The sequence below is a fragment of the Glycine soja genome, chromosome 15, assembly GCF_004193775.1.
Source record: "Glycine soja cultivar W05 chromosome 15, ASM419377v2, whole genome shotgun sequence".
Classification (NCBI taxonomy): Eukaryota; Viridiplantae; Streptophyta; class Magnoliopsida; order Fabales; family Fabaceae; genus Glycine; species Glycine soja.
The window spans coordinates 5,726,616-5,749,042 of NC_041016.1; the positions used below are offsets into that span (position 1 = coordinate 5,726,616).

General features: G+C 30.4%; 2 protein-coding genes across 2 annotated transcripts; both read left to right on the forward strand.

Moving 5' to 3' along the window:
* The first annotated feature begins 5,983 nt into the window (after positions 1 to 5,983).
* On the forward strand, positions 5,984 to 8,497 carry LOC114386599. The gene is made up of 3 exons (XM_028346622.1): positions 5,984 to 6,340; positions 6,917 to 7,145; positions 7,906 to 8,497. Exons 1-3 carry the CDS (start codon positions 5,999 to 6,001, stop codon positions 8,337 to 8,339), a joined length of 1,005 nt encoding a protein of 334 aa, XP_028202423.1. The 5' UTR covers positions 5,984 to 5,998; the 3' UTR covers positions 8,340 to 8,497.
* Positions 8,498 to 14,687: 6,190 nt separating this feature from the next.
* Positions 14,688 to 18,354, forward strand: LOC114388073 (serine/threonine/tyrosine-protein kinase HT1-like). The gene is made up of 4 exons (XM_028348406.1): positions 14,688 to 14,906; positions 15,189 to 16,160; positions 16,455 to 16,910; positions 17,799 to 18,354. The coding sequence occupies exons 2-4, from the start codon at positions 15,498 to 15,500 to the stop codon at positions 18,066 to 18,068; spliced, it is 1,389 nt and encodes a 462-aa protein (XP_028204207.1). The 5' UTR covers positions 14,688 to 14,906; positions 15,189 to 15,497; the 3' UTR covers positions 18,069 to 18,354.
* Positions 18,355 to 22,427: the final 4,073 nt, after the last annotated feature.

Here is a 22,427-nt window from a genome sequence, read left to right on the forward strand (position 1 = left end):
TGCTCATTTACTTGTTCCTGATTTCTCATGATGACAAGCCTAATTTACTTATCTATCTCCCAAGTTCCTTTGAAAAGATTCAACAAATAAAATGCATGAAGTCTAAATTCTAGATGTTTGCAGAAATGTATGGGCATAAAATTATCATTCTATGTTTAGCAATGACTTTCTTATGAAATCTTTTCTTCTTGTTCTATTAGGAGTTACCATCTTTCGAGCATCTAACCCCTAAAACTAATGCATGCATATTTTCTTCAGATCTTATTTAGAAGTTACCCTCTCTCGAACGTCTAACCCCCAAAAGAATATAAAGATGAATAATGCAAGATAAAAATAGAAAAAAATAATAGAATAAAAAAAACCTGGAAAAAGATTCTTGTTGCATTGATAAATATGAGAAGTACACCACACATCGTTGATTTTTTAGGTTTGTCAGCCCCTAACTAAGGGTTTGGTCACTCATGGTCATGAGGACTTTACTTTACAATGTGAGAAGTGAAAGAAAGAAAGAAGTAAAGATGGTAAGAGAAAGGAGAGGAAGAGTTCTCATGCTTTAGGTAGTAGTAAAAGTGTTTTGAAACTCGGTATGTCATTTCCCCTTGGTCAGACTCTCTATTTATAGCTGCTGAAGTGGGCTTTGGGCCTTCGTAAGCTCGTTTAGCGCATCCATTCTCGCTCAGCGCGTGTAGATCGTGTGCTTAGCAAGCACCTCTCGCTTAGCGCATGCTGCGCGTTGAACACAAGTTCTAACTCTCGTGCTTAACGCCTGTGTCTTTCATCTCTCTTAGCGCGAGCTGCGCGTTAAGCGAAAGACTGGGCTGTGTCTTTTCTGATTTCTTCTTTTTTTTTTCTTCTTTATTTTCCACTTTTTGCTTTTAACATCCCCCGTTTTTATATTTGCAATCAAGATTCAACAAAACATCAATTCTTTAACATTTAAGCTCAAATAATTGTTAAATAATTATTTTAAAGATAATTTTGCTTCATTTTTTATTATCAAAATATAATTATTTAGCAGTTATCAGTGACACAGAAAAATTATTTTAATAGGTTCAATGAAACTTGAGTCCAAAATTCACATCCCTATTTCTAATAGACATCCAAACATCTTGCTTAATACAAAAATCATGTTTTACTCGTCACAAACTCAAATTTGGATCTTCAATCAAACATGCAAACACACTTAAATTATCATTTTTTTAATTGGCCAAAAGCATAATATTAATAAATGCGTATAAGATGTACCCCAGCAAACACAAGAACAAAGAAATAGTACTTTGCCTGATAGTGCATATTTGTGTGTAGTGCATATGCCAAATATCCGATAACCACAGTTTACTAATTATATATATTTTAATAAACAAAAGTACAGTTAAAAAATTAAACACGATACATAAAATATTTTTATTTATAGTTAAATTATAATTTTAGTCCCACTATTTTTAAATTGAAATATTTAGTCTCTTATTTTTTAAAATTAGCAATTTTGGGTCTCTTGTTGACATGATCATGTTGGATCCATATTGATACTAAGAGACAAAAGCTAGGGAGCCAATGAGATTAAATATCCCAATAGTTTGAGCTATAAACGATGGATACTAGATGTTGTGTTTATCAATCTGTATAAAGTATCTCGTCTAAGGAGTGCGTTCACAAGAATGAAACTCAAAGAAAATTGACTAGAGTCCACATAAGCGGTGTATATGGTTTAATTCAATGCAAAGTAAAAAGAAGCTTACCAGGCTTGACATGCCGTGAGTTCTCTTGAAAGAGAGGGTTGCCTTCGAGAATGCAGACACAAGTAATGCATGACATGACTGTTCCGCTCGTGTTGTAAAATGTGGGGTTAAGTCAATAGTTTATATAAGCATCATCTTAACGTCATACCAAAAATTATTAATTCTAAAAAAATAAAAAAAATTAAATATTTTGATTTAAAAATAAGAAAATAAAAATCATGTATTCAAAATCATTAAAAATTATAATTATAATTTAACCTTTATTTATAAACTAAAACATTAAATCAATTTTTCACGCATCTTGACGTTGCATTCACATCAGTGACGTGTCGATGGCTAAAACCAATGTCATAAAAAAACGTGTAATGTATTAATAGTCAATGTTAATCATTTTTGAGCCAACTAACAACAATGAATAGTCAAAATTTTGAAATAGAAGGCAAAAATACATTAAAAAGAGTTACAAAATCATGAAAACTAAGGTAGATAATATACTATTAAACCAATATTTTATTATGCAAGTGCTTGTGAGAACAACGCCAGACGAGGTCCATATAAGAACAACAATTCCTCGATCGTCATCTAATTTTGAATATCGTAAAAGAACCTAAACAGATATTTATAAAAAAAAAATTGAAATGATTAGGGCTGTGGAGGTAGTGTTCGATAAATGGATATAATCACAAAGTTTTATTTTATTCTATTTTCTTTGATTTTACCCTTTTTAATGAAATTAAAAAGTGTACTGCATATTTATTTTTCAAGATTTATTTTGTTTCATTTTTGAAATACACCAAACATAAATAATAAATTAGAAGTTAATGTGTTCTACTCTATTATATATCTTTGTGTTACACCAATCACTGCATGAGATATCTTCTGGATATCGCATTCAAAATCACGCACTATTATATATACAACGGCGGCATAATTCACATTCTTAATTTTGCTGACTCTTTCCTTACGCAGGTTCAATTGCACAAGACAAACTACGATCGAAGCTGACCAAATTAAGAAAGTAAAAAATACTTGATCGAACTTTATCATAAATTTACTTATTATTTTTTAATTCACGGTCTAAAATAAACCTCTTAATTAACTCACTTGAGAGGTACCAATCCTTTCTTTCATGTCCACCAGAGAAATATTTACTCTAACCAGTAACCTACTCAACGCCCAACACTAATTACTCTTCCAAACCCAAATCTATCGCTTTCTGATAACGAATTAACAACCTAATGACTACTGGTCATTCTGTGTATCTTATATGTTATTAGGTTGCATTGCATTACATTTACATGTGCGTGTCTTCAAAGTTCAAACTACACAACATATATACTCGGTCTTCATTAGATACGCCAAAAGTAGCACAGGACAGCATATAGCGTGCACCTAAATATGGCTAATTTGATAAAATTTGTCTGACTAATTATCTACATAACTATAAATTGGACACTCAATACCGTTTATGACACTTGATTTAGCTTCATACCTAGATTAATAATCTAACTGCCTTGTTATCATCTCAAATATGATTCACAAATCATGACAATAAAATTTTTAAAAGTTGCTTCCTGTGCCATGTTTAAGTTGCTAAAGCATTTATCATGTTGCTGATAAGCCTGGCATCAGGGAATTGAAGGCTATGTTTGGTTATATTTTTTATTTTTGGTCCCGTAAACTCAGTTTGGTAATATACTTAGTTTCTCTTAAAAATATGTTAGCATACTTACATTTGGTTTGAAACCAAGTTTTAATTGAAAGCAATATCAGGATTTTTAAAAAAATGAAATCTATTTAAATTTAAGTTTGCAAAATTTAATTTAAACATGGCTTAATGATTGATAGCATGAGAATTGTTTTTATTTTATTTTGAGATTTTAAGAGTCAAATGGCATCGATTACAATATATCATGTACTGTCTTTGACTTTTTAATAAATAAATTCAATTTTCAATATTGTAACTTATTAATATTATATTATTGTTAAACTTATAAGGTGGTGACTGATAGATGGCATATTTTAATATTTATGAAAAAAATTAAATGAGAATAATATTTTTCATATTTAATAAAAAAATGAAATTATTTATTCGATTGAAAATAAATTTGATAATATTTATGCGAGAACAAAAGTTCAAAAATTTATTCCTAGATTCATAGATAGAAATTAAAAAATAAAAACGTGTGAATAGTTTGTAAAGCTTTTAAATTTTGTAAATTGTCTTTATTTTTAATTCCGCTATACTATGAACCACGGTCACAATCATCATAATTCACAACTACCATTGGTGTCCTTATTATTACCATTGGAACCACCACAATATGAACTATCACCACTTCAATACTTAAACTAGACATGAAAATAAACCTTTACTGGGAACAAACATATTAATCCTAAAGATGCTCTCAAAAATATTATTTGCTAAAACCTCATTCGTAACAAAGTGATTTAAATAAGTTTTCATAATATTTAAAGTTTAAATATATTTTTATCCTAATAAATTTTTTAAGTTTATTTTGGTCTCATTGGTCCTTAATAATATTTTTATTTTGCTCTCTAAAATGCTATCGAAATTACTTTATTTCACTTTTCATAGCATTATCTAAATAAATTTAAAGAACAAAGAAAAATATGCCATTAAATATATTTACTTTTATCTAGTATTTACCTTAGATATAACCTAAGAAAGATTAATTAAAAATATTAAAAAAATTAAGCAAAAAAATGTTAAAAGTTAATGTAACATTATTCTTATGTTTAAACTATAAAGTATTATTAATCAATATTCTTAATATATTAATTAAGAAGCTAAAAATATATATTTATTATATAAATAATAAAAAAACGTAAAATTTTTTATCAACAACATAATTTTATATCTCTTACTAAAAAAATTTTTTACTTTCATTCTTTAACCGATGTTTTTGCCGCATTAAATAAGATTTGGCTAAATTATATAGGGGGGATGGAGTATAGGCTGTAGGTATATATTTGTCAAGTTGTGTGAGTGCTTTTACTCCGAGGTGGGACCGTGGGACATAAAAATTATTGTACGTGTAGCACGTAAAATTACAAAGAAGCCCTCCAATTTGTCCTTCCCCTTTCTCCAATCTTGTGGCTCTGGAATTTTGCACAAGTATGATGAATGGGAATCTTTTTCCATTGTCTCCAGAATAAACCCAAAACCATTCACAAGACGCCGCGTATTTAATCACTTTCAAAGTTCAAACAATAATTCTCTAAATCCCTATATATAATTATTTCAATTTGATAAAGCGACTTATGGATCCCACCAATTGTTCCATCGGATAAGATCTAAGTTGCACGTTCCTGATTGTGCAACGTTGCATCCATTAATGATGATTTTATTAAAGAATAAAATATTCTTACGACATTGATTAAAGATATAAAGTTATGATTTTATTAATTAATATTCTTAAAGTGTTGATTAAAGAATTAAAATTAGATTAATTTAATAAAATTAACTAATTTTTTATAAGTATGAAACATTTTTTCCTTATAATTAATATCCGAAAGAATATTTGAATCTTTACCCTTTAAAATAAGATAAAATTGTATTTTTGGTCTTCAGTTTATCTCTCGTTTTAAATTCGGTCTCCTAATAATTTAATTCACCAATTTCGTCCTCTATTTTGTAAGATCGTGTAATGCTAGTTTCTCATGTCACAATTGGACATTGACACTTAATAAGTTGTGTTGATGATCATGTGTCACGTTTTTATTGGATAATCATTATTACGTGTGATGTTTTGATTTGTAAAACAAACAACAATTCATTTTATTTTTATGAAGTTGACATTCAATGAAAACATGACACGTAACTCTTATCATCCCATAAGAATATGATAAACATAACTTATTAATTGTTAACGTCTAATCAATCATGATCTGAGACCAACATTACACAATTTTATAAAATAGAAATCTATGAATTAAATTACTAAATAACCAAATTCAAAACTAAAAATAAATTAAAAAACAAAATTTACAATTCTACCTTAAAATAATGCTATTCTACATTGTTTGTGAAGAAATAATGCATGCCCAATGACATAAAAGATTGGAAGATGGATATTGGAGTATATCGAGATGATGATTGGGATAGATAAAGGGTAGGTTGTAAATTGGAATTATTGGAGTGAACTGACGTGGATCCTTGCTGTATGAGCCGAACTGCATGACTGGTCAGATCTGAATCATTCAATTGAGAGCGACCACATCGGCGGGCAGAGACCATGTGGGCCCCACACAACTCCAGTTCTGGTATAAAACCCAGTGACAAGCATGATCCAAATGTATGTGAGTCAGACAAACCAACTACTACGTTAATCATATTCATGGGTGGAACCTCTGTGGCCGCCGGCAGAAGAGTCACGAGGTTTTTGGCCAGTCACCACCGTGACGTCACGTGCGTTGTTGCCGATGTTGAGTTCGACTTTCTTGACGATATTGGAGAAACGTTGTTAGCTCAAAGTGCTAGCAGTGATGAAATGGATCGGTTCGATGAAGACGAGGATCACAGAGATACCGTCGAGGAGAATAGAACCTTTTGGGACAACCAACACCAGCTTTTGCAGGTAACAATTCATCCAATATTAATTACGTACCTTCCTCGATTGAATTAATTTGCTAGGTACCTACTCTACAGCTAAGAAACTTGCATGCACCTGGCCTGTTAATTTGTTTCATGTAATTTTTCCCTTGTCTCAAAAGCTTTAGCTTTTCTTCAACATTGTTAAAACAAATGTTTAGTTTCTCATTTTTTTTTAATTTTACTTTAAAAAAGTATTTTATTTTGATGTTTTAAAATCTCCTCGTTAGGTTAAATTGTTTTTTATACTATTTTTTCTTTATTAAAGATGTTAATTTTGACTTATGTGATACTACCATCTCTTATAATTTATCTCGTGCCATCAAGTTGATAAATAGACAAAAAAAATTGTCTAACAGAAATGTTTTTAAAGATTAAAGTGAAGCTTTGTATGCTTATAAAAAAAAGGAGTTTTTTTAAAACTTAAGATATCAAATTGAAACAAAGAAATGAGATGGTGGATCAAAATGTGTTTCAAGTTTTTTTTTAATTCGAAAAAGAAAGATATAAATTATGGGGTATGTTTGTTTTAACCAATTAAGTTGGGTTTAATTTAGTGCAGACCAGTATATGCAGAACGAGTTCTTTGGAGTCACGGATAAGGCATGCCACCAAAGAAGCGCTTCAGGAAATTCAAAGCGCGGAAACTGTGTGCGGTTGTGGCAGACAGATGGCTGTCGCCAGTTGTCGAAACTGTTTGATGAGAGAAGTTTCTTGGCGGCTCCAGAAAGCGGGTTATAATAGTGCTATTTGCAAAACTAAATGGAGAAGCTCACCCGATATTCCATCAGGTACATATTCACAGTGATTCCATACCACTTAAAATTTGTTTCCTGTTCTATGAATCCGAAGAGATCTTCTGGTGGGTCTTAAGATAAGATTCGTATACTAAACTACATTATCCCCTTTTAATCTATATAACCTATGAAAAGTAACCCTCAAATTATAACCAAATATAAAATTTATTAATTAGTGTCTTTTATGTATTAATTAAGGAATAAAAAAAATAAAATTTTTATTATATAAATTAAGGAGAACACAAAACAAAACAAAATCATGAATAACATAGTTTTACACACTTAAATAATTTTTTTTAATTTTAATTTCTTAACTCATACCTTAAAAAACACATTTTTTATATAAGAAAAATTATTGTGAGTAAAAGAAGAAAGTATTAGTCGGCACTTTAGCTAAAGGATAGTATTCAAAAGATTCCAACTAGTGGATAAGCATTGTCTCTGTCATATTGATTAAAAAATGTAAACGAATGAAATGTTTAATGACATATATACTAAGAGATATAATAAGTGTTTCTAAGGTTCTGAGGAGTTTTTGATGCCCGACTCATCCAAACTTTCTATTATAAAACAACTACAACATGTTTTTAACTTTTCTAACCAAATTACATATTGGGTGGTAAGTGTACTTAAAAAAGTGAGAAAAATTAAAAGTTGGGAAACTATAGGTTAGGACTTAGGTCAACTTGTTATTTAAATTTAAAACCTAATAGTATTATAAGTTTATTGATCTTACTATGAAAACTATGTGCAGGGGAGCACAATTTTTTGGATGTGATTGACAGCACAAAGAAGGGGAAGGTAAGGGTGATTGTGGAGCTGAATTTCAGAGGAGAGTTTGAGATGGCAAGGGGAAGTGAAGACTACAACCGACTTGTTAGGAGGCTTCCAGAGGTGTTTGTGGGGAAGGTGGAGAGGTTGAGCAACCTAATAAAGATATTGTGTATGGGAGCCAAAAGGTGCATGAAGGAAAAGAAAATGCACATGGGGCCATGGAGGAAGCATAGGTACATGCAAGCTAAATGGTTAGGTCCATGTGAAAGGAACACTTCCACAGCCTCACTTTCAGTGGGATATTCTGAGAGGATATTGCCAATGGCTAAGCCAAGGCCAAAGGCATCCATGTTAACTGTTGATCTGCTAGAGAAGCTTCCCAATATGCATTGCAATGCTGTTGAGGTTGTGTAACTGTAAGAGAGAGAACCCCCTTTTTTGTTTAATTTGGTAACTAATTCCCCCCCAAGGTGAATATTAAATGAGTGATTCGCAAATGTCCTATACACATGTACGTAAAAAATAAATTATGGAAATGAATGTGAAGTTCAAAGCTGCCTTTAAGAAGTTCATACATCACTTTTAAACCTAAGAAGAATCTTGCATCAAAATTTCCAATTTTAACATGTAAAATGTCAAACTATTTGATGAAAACATAGAGTATACAAACTCAAAATGACCTTTTTCCAATTGGTGTATATAAAGAAATGATATAAAAATAATAAAATAGAGTATCATAAGGGTACGTGGGAAATATTGTGGCCCGCAATTTATAGCAAAATTAGCTTTTACTTATAAAGAGATCGAGAATCTGGATTGTTGAGTTTCCCCGTCTAGACTACTCTTTTACAATCACTCACGTACAAACTTTGCATGATTCGTTGGAATAATATTCCGCCTTTTTGTCTTAAAATAATTGTTTTATTTTGCTAGTACAAAAACAAACATTAATTCCGGACTAACCGCATCTCACTCTCACCCATGAATATTAACTCCTTGCTTTCTAAAATACTAGTAAAGATTGCTATTGATCGATACAAGTGAACATTGCAAAGGACTATTTGAGATGGCAGGATTCATGCACTTGAATCAGTTGAGTGAACCCCATCTAATTTGTATTCTGTCTTTTTCTTTTTCTTTTTCTTCAAAGGGTGATTTATCAAAAATATCCAACAATAATTTAAAAAAACACAAAATGTTAAAAGAATAACATTACAATAAATAAACAATAGTTCACATCATATTGTTTTATGATAATATAGATTCTTTTTGGAACAAGTGAATATAATTAAAAGAAGAATAATTATAATGAAATTAGATCAAAAGACTTATAAAATAAAGTGTTTTGAAAATAAATCAAATTAAAATGCATATAATTAAAGATAAAATGACATCAAAGTAAAATGTTGCCTATATGTAGATTCAACTGAAATACAAACAATAACTTAAATGACATAAATGCAATGTGTTAATTTATTGGTAAATGTACCAAATTATCCAAAGTAATAAAATAAAACAGAAGTCTGAATGTCGAGTTCACATGAACTTTGTTTGTACTCAAAGTTGTGTCTATCCAATTTTCAAATATTAATGAATTGATTTAAATATTTGTGAGATAGAACATTAAAAATAAATTGATATAAAATTAAACTAATTGTCTAACATGTGCAAGGGAAGAAAAATAAGCACTCGGGGTAATGAGGCGATGGTTGATTCAGAATATGGATTTGTTGGGGTTTAGCCTACCAAAATTACTTTTGATATAATGTTAATGATTTTTTTCTATTTAATATTATTCCAATTATCACCTACATCTACTCATATACTCTAGTTATGATCTCTCACATGAAAGAGTCTAATTTATCTAATCCCTTAAGAGATAAACTAGTTAAATTGCATTATTAACAGAGATACATTCAACATACTAAATAACATCATTTTATCCTTAGATATGAATTATTTAAATGTCATTTTTCAGTTCTTAAGAGATAAATATTTCCCAATGCCTAACCCTAAAACATAGCATGAATATGGGTGATCAAACCATAAGCATAAAATTATGTGCAAAAAAGAAACAATGAAACTGATATAACCATAAAATATATAGTAAGAATCATTACATCAAGAGTGTTTGGTTATTAAACTCCCAACAATGAGTGATTTAGTCTCTCATTGTCATGAGAGGCTTTACAATTGCAAAAAAGTGTTAGGGAGTGAAGAAGATTGGAGATAGATGAAAGGAATGACTCCTAATGATTGATTTTTCTTATTCCTGCGCGAACCCTAGCCTTGTTCTCTAGGATCTTCAAAATTTTGTGAATGACTAAGTGAATCATGAATAATGATTTCCCTCTTCCTTTTTTTCCTTTAAAACACAGCTTTGTTCTGTTATTTTTTGCGATCTTGTGCTAAGCGCGATTGCGCGCTAGGTGCAGAGTAAGTGATCATGCGCTAAGTGCGCCTTCACGTGATATCAGACTTTCCATGTGATTTCTTCACACTAGGCGAGTGTTGCCCGCTGAGCAACTGTGTCGCACTAAGTGCATTTGGCTCGCTGAGCGAGAGTCTCCAGACCTTCAACTTTTTTTTCAAGCTTTATTTTGTGTTTCTACAACAAATATAACACCAAAACAGTATAAATTCACTAGTTTAAACACCTATTAGACAAAAATTTAGATGATTCCAAAATTTTAATTATTCACACAAAAAGAAACAATAAAAAAGGGAGATTTCGACACTTTTTCTATACTTTAGTTACAAATTGTACTTATGCAGAGCCATTATCATAATGTACTCGAAACATAAATTGAAAGTAAAGTGCAAAATAAAAAGAAAGATGCAGAAAAAGTAAAGAATAAAAAACATAAGAGTTAGAAAAAATGAAATTTGGAAGGAGTATAGAGTTTTCAGAAGAAATATATAAGAAGAGAATTACATAAAACGTAAATTGATCGAAAGGAAACAATTGCAGAAATTGTAAATTGCATTAAGAAATGAGTTCGAAGATACATGTTTTTCTTATAACCAATAGTCACACCCTAAAATGTTAAGTTTATACTAAGTAAAATTTTAATTTTGTATATTGCTTTTGCCCCGTCTAAACACAACAAAAGCAACTTTGAACTTCACAACATTGACAGTTTTTTTTTTCTTTTCAACATAGTTAGTGCTCAAGTTTTTCTAAAGCAAGCAAGTCTTCTTTCCTCTTGCTTAATTTTTTTGTTTCCCCATTTTCCTTGAGTTCTCTACAGTTGATTCTGCTCTTTAATTGTCGTGGGGCTTTCTTTGGCCATTTAGTGGCTTGGATTTGATTTTTCAGTTTAAACCCATATTTGCTTTTACGCTTTAATTATCTGAATAGATATATTTGAGTTTTTTTTATATATATTTTCTCTTTCATAATTCTTTTGAGGGTAATATAGAGTATGTTTGTACATGGCCCAAATGCACAAAATCATGTATAATTTGTAAAAATAGAATTAAGTGTGTATTTGGATCAAATTTTATTACACACATTTAACTATAAAATCATATAAAATCTAAAAAGGACGCTATTAAAGCTACTGAAAATGTTTCTGTCACTTTCACGGCTTTGGAAGTTAAAAGAATTTCAGTGCATTTAATGGAGAAGTGAGTTTTTCTTCATTTGTTTTTATCAGTAGGAAAAGATTTTCTTCATTTGGTTAAGTGATGGTTAGAAGCATAGGGAGTTTTACTCCTATAAATAGCTACTCCTTTCATCTCTTTGAGTATCCCATCCAAAAGAAAAAATATGAGAGCTCTGATTGTTCTCTCATTTTATAGAGATACGTGCATTCTCTCCTATTATAAGAGAGTGTCTGTGATTTTTTTTCTTATCAGTTGAAGTTTTGATGCGTTAAAATATTGTATGTCTCAATTTCTATTTTTTTAACACTAATTTTATTACTCAACCGAACACAACAGCTTCTAAAAGTTTCCAGAAATAAGCAAGCCACGTGCCAACAAATGTAGGATCAAATACGCCGATAAGCATCATTAATTGCCCCCATTAGCTTTCGTCCATAAGTATCATTAATTCAACCACCTTTGTTGGCAATTGTTTAATTTCTGGGATGATTCAACACGAAATAATGTACCAGTACTATATACTCCATTCCATTAGTTTCCCCCTTCAAATCAATGCAATATGAAAAGGAGAAAATAAATCTTAATCCATTGGATTCCTTCAATTTGGTTATACAGTTGTATTTATGGAACTCTTGTAGTTATTTCTACACCTATCTGTAGTTTAAGAGATGCTAATGTCGAGAACTAATTTTGTACCTATAATGCCAACCATTAATTAGAAAACAAGCATTTTTAGTTATTTATTGGAGATAAGTGAGAGTATATCTTACAACAAAAAATATTTTATAAGGTGAGAAAATTAAATTTGAAATACAATTATATATAAAGGGATAAGATTTAATGTAAAAAATACATATGATTTTTTAAGTAATCATATAAAATTAAATATTAACCATTTATATTTTTGATCATATGATCTAAATTTAATCATCTTACTTTAATGTATGATATTTTATCATGTGAAGAGATAAGTACAGTAAATCGTAAGGATTAATAATAATTTTTTAAAAATAATATCGATATTGAAATAAAACAATTGTTACTTATTTTAACCTGTTCAATATATGCAAATAATGCAATTGTATTCTATTACAATGTATTCAAATAATAGAATATGGATTTTAATTTATTATGTTTTATTCTTTTTTATTTGAATTCATTTTAATTTATTTGAATTCATCATATGTATATTTTTTTTCTATCAATTTAAACATAGTCTTTAAAACAACTTGAGTGAATCCCATGTAGATTGTATTCAGATATGTAATTTTCACACTTAGCCCAAACCACCGATCTGCTTTTCTCCTCTTGGCATCATTTGGGTTGGAACTTCGAAGGGTAAGAACGCTCCTAAATTAGTGGATTTTGGGAAAGCTTTACCCTAGGGCGTCTTAATGACCCAACGAACCAATCAATAAAAATTCATGAAACATGATTTTTATTGATTTGATTTTTGAATTTTGACTTCATATTCTCTTAAATATTATATATATAACTTTTTTAACACAGATTATATTTTAATTTTATGATAGACAGTTGATATTGTGATATAAGGTTGATTTTAACTATTTTTTAAATATTGAAATTTAATTTAAAAATTAAGATGAAAAGAAAAAAATGAAAAGAGATAAGAGATGTTTTCATTAAACAATTTTTTAAAAAAAAATATTCTCATTAAATAATATCTCTTAAAAATACTTATTCTATATAATTATTTGAATTTATATAGAGAGGATTTTCTATTTTTGACGGATATATTTATAATTAACATTCTAAATATAGTAAATGTTATTAACTTTTTATGACAAATTTCTTTATATTTTTTGAATCAAAATTTCAAAAGCATATAAATTGTCAACCTTTTTTTAATATATAAATTGTCAATATTCCATTCATATCAACTTATTCTGCACTCAATTAATATGATTTGAAATTGTCATTAGTTTTTTCTACTACTAAATTTAAATCAAACAGAATCAAATACTAGTTTTTATTAGTTTGGGTTTTGGTTTGGCTCTGAAAGCAAACTCAACAGGACTGATGCATGTGCACTCTAAGGCATCCGTGCGAACCGTACCAAACCTTTGCCCCCATTTTCATGGGTTAAACTTTAAACAAACTCTAATCAGTATTTTTTATATATTAATTAAAAAATTAAAAGAAAAAACATTTTTATCATCAGAATATACAGAATTACATTGTTTATGTTTTTTATTTTTCTATATGATTTTATAATAAATATTTTTTTCTTAATTTTTTAACCAATATCCTAAAAATATTAATTAATTAAATCCTAAACATTATAATAATAATAATAATAATATAAAAGTTTAGTGCACATCAATTTAGCAATAACTCCATCCAGTGTTGTTATAAATAAATGAGAAAGCGTTACATGTAACGACTCCCAACCGTACCAATTCCTCAGATAGCGACACTTGGATTCCTCCACTCACCAGGTTTCAATTTTTATTTTTTTTTTCTCTCTAATCTCATTCATTCCAAAACCAACACCAAAACAAACAAAATTATGTTGCTCTCCGTTTTCTCTGACTTTCTCCTTATGGTCCCCACATTCCACCCCCGCACTACAACCTAACCCCATCACAATGTCCCTATGCACATGCATTATTATTACTATTACACCTCATCTATTTCATTTTCATTTCAATTCCACCCCCTACCCTACACACACACACACACACACAAACACGACATATCTTCTATTATCCCCCACCCACAACCAAAACTACATACGTAACATACCATACCTTAACGATGATGACTCATCTTTCCAAATTCTATAACCGACACCCGTTACATCTTAGCTCCTCTTGAAATGAAATCTGCGGTCCATTTCCTCCCAAAAATGTTACAAATATAATTCTTTAACACATCACACTCTCTTATTAATGATAATTTATTTTTAAAATATTTTTTAAAAAGTCATTAAATAAAAAAATAAGATTATCACTAAGTGATCAATTCATGCAAAATTAATAATTTTTAATAATGAAAGTATTATATTAAGAAAAGTGTGTTAAAAAACATGTAATTTTTTTTTTAATTATAACAAGTGTGGCTGTAATTTGTGTTCCTCCCGGTAACGTACGGTATAGAATCCTTGTATTGACCGAACTAAATATTTACAGTACTAAAATTGAAAAGAAAGAAAGTAAAAATTAAAAAAAGAAAGATATCCTCTGCAGTCTCCACCTGTCTTTCTCTTTCTTAGTGGAAAAAGATGTCTAATAGGTGCAGCATTTTCCTATCCTGGCAAATGTAAAAAAACAGGTATTGGCAAACAGAAACACCCTTTCTAGCATAGGGATTTGATCTCTCCACCTTGGTGAAAGCCTTGTGACCCATAAGGTAATGCATGCTTTATTAGTATTTTACATGCATCATTTTTTTTTCTTTTTAAAATCTGGATTACCCTTATCTGCTAATAGTTTAATGTGTTTGTGATTCTTTTAATACAATAATTGGTCTTCTTTTTTCCTCGGTGTCCATTAGGGACGTAATCATGGGTGTTTCTTCATCATCGACACAAAAATTAGTCTTTATTTTTTGTGTATATTTTATTGTTTTTGTTCATTTTATTATTTTGTTAGGTGGATTAATTTATTGAGATATCTGTGTGGGATTTTCCAGGCTTTTACAGAAGGTGGGATTTTGACTAGCAGGGTGTTTGGCTGTTGAGTTTATGGAGGGCCAAGTTCCTTGTTGAACAGTGTTTGTGTTGCCTTTATCTGCAGCTTTTAATTGAACCAATCCTACCCTCTTTGTTTCCATATGAAAAGATCGGTTTTTTGTGATTCCTCCGCTCATTGTTGTTGAAGGGTCTCGTGAAATCAATCTAGTTTTGAGACCTGTTTACTGGCAGAGGTGACGGAGTTTCAGTTTTGTAAGTGCATGATCATAATAATAAGGTTTTTATAGAAAAGAAAAGTTGAGAATAAGATGGGGGAAGATGGTAATTCTTGGATTAGGAGGACAAATTTTTCACACACAGTGTGCCATCGTTTGGATCCTGCTAGATTAGGCTCTATTCCTATCAGTGTTCAGTCAGAGCAGAAATCAAGGCCTTCCTCAAAGGCTCAGAGACACCCTATGACATTCAAGCAGAGATCTTTGTCACCATTGCCTGAGACTTATCTTTCTGAGGCCTTCAGGGAAGCTAGACTTGAACAGAAGAGGTTCTCCACACCGAATCCCCGGAGGGAAAAGAGGATTATGGGGAAGTTGTTGAACAAGGATTCTCGGGAGACTAAGGAATCAAGTTCAAAGTCACCTTCGCGTAGTCCAAATAGGCAAGTGAAGTCAAAGAACCGCAAGGATTCAGCATGGACTAAGCTTTTGGACAATGGTGGAGGAAAGATTACTGCTGTGGAAACAGCTGAAGAGTGGAATGTTGACATGTCTCAGTTGTTTTTTGGCCTAAAGTTTGCTCATGGTGCACATAGTCGACTTTACCATGGTGTATATAAGGATGAGGCTGTTGCTGTTAAAATCATTATGGTACCCGAGGATGATGGAAATGGAGCTTTGGCTTCTCGATTAGAGAAACAGTTCATTAGAGAAGTCACCCTTTTATCTCGTCTTCACCATCAAAATGTTATAAAGGTGATAGCATTTTGCCTCTTATTTGTGTATATGCTGATTGCAAAGTATATATGCTAAGTCTGGATGCTGTCTTTTATGCCTTTTGAGTAAGGTTAGCGTATCTGTTGTATTGTTCTACTTATTGGATTGGATTTAAAACTTTAAATCATGTTGAAATATTAAGTTTTTAAAGTATGCATTCTACTTTATTCATCCTTTCCCATTTATTTTGGTCCAATTTTATATGATATTAAGAATAATTTATGAGGATGCTAATTCGGACATGGTTCCTTGTGTGTTTTGATCTGACAACAGTTCTCAGCAGCATGTAGAAAGCCACCGGTTTATTGTATTATCACAGAATATCTGGCGGAAGGATCCTTGAGGGCATATTTGCATAAATTGGAACACCAAACTATTTCTCTACAAAAGCTAATAGCTTTTGCTCTGGATATTGCTCGTGGAATGGAATATATACATTCTCAAGGTGTCATTCATCGAGACCTTAAACCAGAGAATATCCTTATCAACGAAGACAATCACCTTAAAATTGCCGATTTTGGCATTGCATGTGAGGAAGCATCTTGTGACTTATTGGCTGATGACCCTGGCACCTACCGTTGGATGGCACCTGAGATGATCAAAAGGAAATCCTATGGGAAAAAGGTTGATGTCTACAGTTTTGGGCTTATCTTATGGGAGATGTTGACTGGAACGATACCATATGAGGATATGAATCCAATACAGGCTGCTTTTGCAGTAGTAAATAAGGTATGTTCCGTTGTAATTTAAGTCGTGTAGATCTGTAATGCGAATATGTCTCTTTATTTGTCACTTCATTATTCATTGGCAGAACTCTTTTTAAAGGCCCTGTATTATCCTGGCCTTTAATGAATTGTTCTTTGTGCACACTGCCTTTGCATTTCTCTAATGCTTGCTAAAGGTTCAGATCCCCTTCACCCACTCCAAAGCCCACTTTGTCATCTATGGTTTCTCGTTGTTTTTTAGAGTTTGAGGTTGTTGCAGACCTTTTTGAATGGCCATCATGGAAGAGTAATGCAAACTAAGCTTCTTACAATTAGTCTTTCACTTTGCTTGAAGCTAGACAAGACATGCTCCGCCAATGATACTTTCGGAGAAAACTAAACTCAAATGCCACTGAATAAAATTCCCACAAGTTTATTCCCGTGTACACTACGGTTTATAGCAAAACCAAGTGTTTTGATAGCCGAGAGCATTTGGTTAAGAGACTCCTATGCTTAGAAAGCAAGAGTAGAGTAGTATAAATTTGATGAATGCATGACTTGTGTGTCCAGCTGATTCAAAAGAAAGTCAAATTGAAGTATAAATTTAATACATACATTAAAACATTTTGTATGCTAATAACTCCGCGAGTGATATAACATAATAGCTAGTAGATTAGTAAGAATAGAGCTTATTTATTTCATAGGATCAACAAATATGCAGATGATTGAGGAGAAGATTTTGCAGCAAACAGTTTAATTTCTTGTTGGTATTTTGATTTGCTTGAATCTAGAGTAAAGTGTAGTTGGCAGCCATCTTTTGTATATTTTTTCTTCTCTCTTGTTTTGAAACTCAAATGACAGAGATCACACATAAAGTACTTATAATTTGTTATGTGGTATTGTGTTTCTTCAGAATTCAAGACCGATTATTCCATCAAACTGCCCTCCTGCAATGCGAGCTCTAATTGAGCAATGTTGGAGCTTGCAACCAGACAAGAGGCCTGAGTTCTGGCAGGTTGTTAAGATATTAGAGCAATTTGAATCTTCACTTGCCAGTGATGGAACCCTGAGCCTGGTGCCAAATCCTTGTTGGGATCATAAGAAAGGGCTTCTTCATTGGATTCAAAAGCTTGGTCCCTTGCACCAAAATAGTGGCCCCGTGCCTAAACCCAAATTCACATGAATCTTTCAAGTGTCCTGGCTTTTATTGTAACACCAGGTCCATTGTAATTAAAAATGAAAGGTTTGTTTTTTCAGGTTCTCTGGTTGTAGTCACTTTATGAAATTTCTATATTGATTTTTAGGCTTGCAAGTAAAGGTGAAAGCATCCTTTTTTTGCGCAGTGTGCATACAAAACTTATGAAACTCTGGCTTCATGTGTAGTTGGTTGTAGTTGACACTTCATCCCAAAATTTAAACACTCCTCTTCCACTTTACTCCTTACAAATGAAAATTTATAATTCCGGTGAGTGCTGCTTCCAATAGGTAAAAACACAATGTAAAGGTTTTGTACATTGTCATTTATATAATATTAGATTTAAGTATGTTTTTAGTCTTCTTTTTAATCCTTAAAATTTAAAGTTATTTTTTTTAGTTCTTGAAATTTATAAAATATTTTTTAAATTCTTTTGTACAGCATGAGTCAAATATAGAATACAAAATTTGTAATTTGTGATAATTTTTTATCACCAAAATTTAATTTTCTATTTTATATTTTAAATTATACTTCTGGTAGTTAAAAAAATATCATAATCAAGTCACTAAAAAAAATTAAAAACTCATTAATTATTTTAAAAATTGTTTTAATTTTTTATTGATTTGATTTTCACAGTTTCAAATAATCTGAACTTTAAAATAGAAAATTAAATTATGACCATAAAAAATGTCAAAAATTATAAATATTTTATTTGGTTCACACTCGGAGGAAAAAAAATATTTTGTGAATTTTATAAACTAAAAAAATAACTTTAAATTTAAAGAACTATAAAAAAAAATTCATATTTGATAAACAAATTATATTTAAACCTATAATTAATTATGTATAGTAAAAAAGTTATCAATAGTTATCTTAAGACTAAAATATGTCTTTTATCACTTGGAATATACCAAAAGTTTATTTTTAGAAAAAAATTGTTTGTTTTATAAAATTATAATGGGCTATTTTTTTTATCGGAATAAGATTTGGGCTTTTCCGATCCTAAGTGGGATGTTCTTTTTAATTTAAATTTAAAGATATAATCAAGTCCCACAGATTGTTAAAAAAAAATACAGACGGGCACCACGCACCACCATCTGCTCCGTAAACAGCACCCAATCCAGATCAAGAAATCCACTGCTCGTGGTAGATCCAGTGTTGGAACAACCAAATATGCGGTGTGGCTCTCCAGCAATCATGCTCCGTCGCGGTGGGACGGTTGACGGCGGCGTAGAGGGCGTGGGGTATGGTGGTTCAGGGGAAGGGTGTTGGGTGCGGATTCTTAATGGAAGAACAGAGAGAGAGAGGGAAAAGAGCTGTAACACGTGTCCAAGTCTGATCGACTAATGGATCAGCCTAAGTGCACAGTTATCTTCACAGAGTAATTTTACATTAGCAATACATGTTTATTAGACTCTTTTTTATTGATTACATCAAGCACTCAAATAGTTTTTCTAATTCTACATTTAAAGTGTCAATTTTTATTTTTATTTTTTTTTACTGATGTTCTGCAATTCGGTACCAGTGAGATGTTGCGTTCTTGATAGTACCTTCTTTTACCCCCATGCATCTTGCAAATGAAGTTCCCATCTTCAGAAGCTCGGGGCATTCTTTGGTTAAATTGAATGAATGGAGGGAAATATCGTTAGGTGATATGAAAGATGAGTTATAAATTTAAACTCTACAATTATATATTTTGTTGAAGTTCTAGAATTATATTTGCATAATACAAAAATCACAACTATAATCTATTTTTTTGGAATATAATTAAAAAAAAATACAAAACGCTAGTGAAAAATAGATTCCGAAATTCAATATAACTTGCAAATGTTTCCAAAATAAACAGTTGCACTACCAGATTTTAGTTTCCGGTGTGATTTTCATATAATAATTTTATGCATTCTGGAATTCATACAGTTGTGTTTCGGAAATTAAAGTTCAGAACTCATATAATTTCGGATCCGTAAAGCATGCTGTAGTCCAGCCCAGTGCTAATTTCCGGGATGGTATATTTAGTAAATGAAAAACAAAAACATGTTGACAGTAACGACACTCAAGCGAAGGTGCAAATCATGGGTACGACTGAACAAGCAAACATTAAGAAAAATAGTCCAAAAAATGAAATGGATCAATGTATCCAGATTTTACGATCCATGAATGGTTGTTGCTTCATGCAGAATTCTCGACCTAAGAGGCTGATGCCGGGTTTCGAGGAGGAGATCCGGTGGGGAGGGGAGGGCTGCCAGTAGCTACGGAGGCAGCGGGAACATCTCAACCGTGAGAGGGTGTGTGGTGGGGGTAATTGAAGGATATTTAAAATTATGAAGTGCAGATAATAAAATGTGGGGTGTAAGAAGCAAAGGTCTCCATGAATTTTATTGGTTTACATCTGGATTCTGATTCGGCCTGTCTATACTATTTTATTGAGTGGCCCTGTCAAGCATTCTTTCCATGAGCTGATAATATTTTTTAGGCACTGGTTTATTCCATGAATTCTAAATTCCGGTAAAATTGACTAAAAAATATTATTAAATTTTTTATAAAAAAAAATTAAAATTTTTTATTTTTTAGAATAATATTTTAACCTTAAACTTAGCAAGTTTAATTTATTTTGGCAATATAGTATAATTGCAATTTTTTAAGATATAGTTACTGATCCGAAAGACACAGGGCATAAAAGAAATTAGGCTTGTATTAATTGAACCAATTACTCTTTTGAAATATAACTACAAGCATGTTATGTGAATCTCATATTTATAATATTTTAAAATAATATATTTCATCTTTCTAAATTAATTATATACTTTTAATTCGAATTAAATGAGTGAGCTTTGATTTTAGTTCTTATAAAAAAAATTCTTTTGGAATTTTCATCCCTAAAAAAACTAAAATCATTGTTTTCAGTTCCTATTATTACGTGACACTGATTAATTTCTAATAAGTCTAAAGAAGGTTAAATGAATAGTCTTAAGACTATCAGTAGCATCCATTAGTATCTATTATACAAATGATGCCTGTAATTTTGTTTTTTCTATATCGCTAAAATAAATATTATTTATTTATCTTAAAATTAATGTTAACAATGAAAAGTAGTAAATTCAGATTTTGAATGTATTAAAATTAGATAAAAATGTTTTACTAGGACCAAACTAAAATTTTGTTCTTTTTATAAGAACTAAAGTTAATGATTTCAAAATTGAGATGAAAAAATAATATTTAAATGGTTAATATATAAAAAATTGCTTATTTTATAAGAACTAAAAATATATGTAAAATTATGTAAAAATACATATATTTAAACCTTTCCCTACCCTAAATATTGTTGTCTATTGATTATTTGATTTTGCTTTTAGTCTTACTAAAGAGGGTTCATTTTCCTTATGTAAAAATAGTTTTGAAAATTACAAATTAGTGTTTGAATCTCATTGAGAGAAATGTCTACGTTTAATATCTTATTTGTTTTTGATAGGGTTATCTTTGAAGAAATATACATGTAAGAAATAATAATTCTTTATAATTTTTAGATTCTCTTAGAATTTTTTTTAAAAATTACTCCAAAAAAGATGCAATCATATCTCCCAAATAAAGTGGCTTGTAAGATAGACTCGTAATAGACACGAAAAATGGGGCTTGCAAGCGATTGGTGAGCGGCTACAATATTTGTCCGTTTCTAACAGTTTGCTTGATTGATACTTTCTCTGATTTATTATAATGGTATAGATAAAGAAAATTTAATAAATAAATAAAGAAGAATATAATTTTTACATAAATTAATTTTATTATTGTTAATTTATTTTTAATTTTTGTAGTCTGTATCATTAATATTATAAGAAATATTGATGAAAAAATAATTAATATTATATTAAAAAATTTAAATGATAGTTATTGTAAGAAAAAGTTTTTACATGGCAATTATGATGGAACACAGTGAGTAGTAAGAAATAGGAAGGAGAAATTGCAAAAAAGAGAAAGATTGAGAAGAAAAAAGTATATCTCTTTTTTGAACGAGTTACAAATAGTGGAAAGAGAATTTGAGAAGGTAAGGAAGAGAGACCGAGGGAAAAAGGGGGTGTGGGGTTTTGTTTTTATTTCAACTTTATTAAATAATTTTTTATAGCATGAAAAATATTTTTATATTAAAACATAACAAGATAAAAAGTTTGAATTGTTAGAGTTAAATATGTTTGTTGCTTGAATAGAAATTATACGATTTTATATATTTATGTTCTCTTTCTTCATTCAAATAGATAAGATAGTTTTTTTACATTTTATTTATTTATTCAAATAATATATATTCTTTATTTTATTTTTTATTTCTCTCATTTCTTTTCCTCTATATTTTATTTC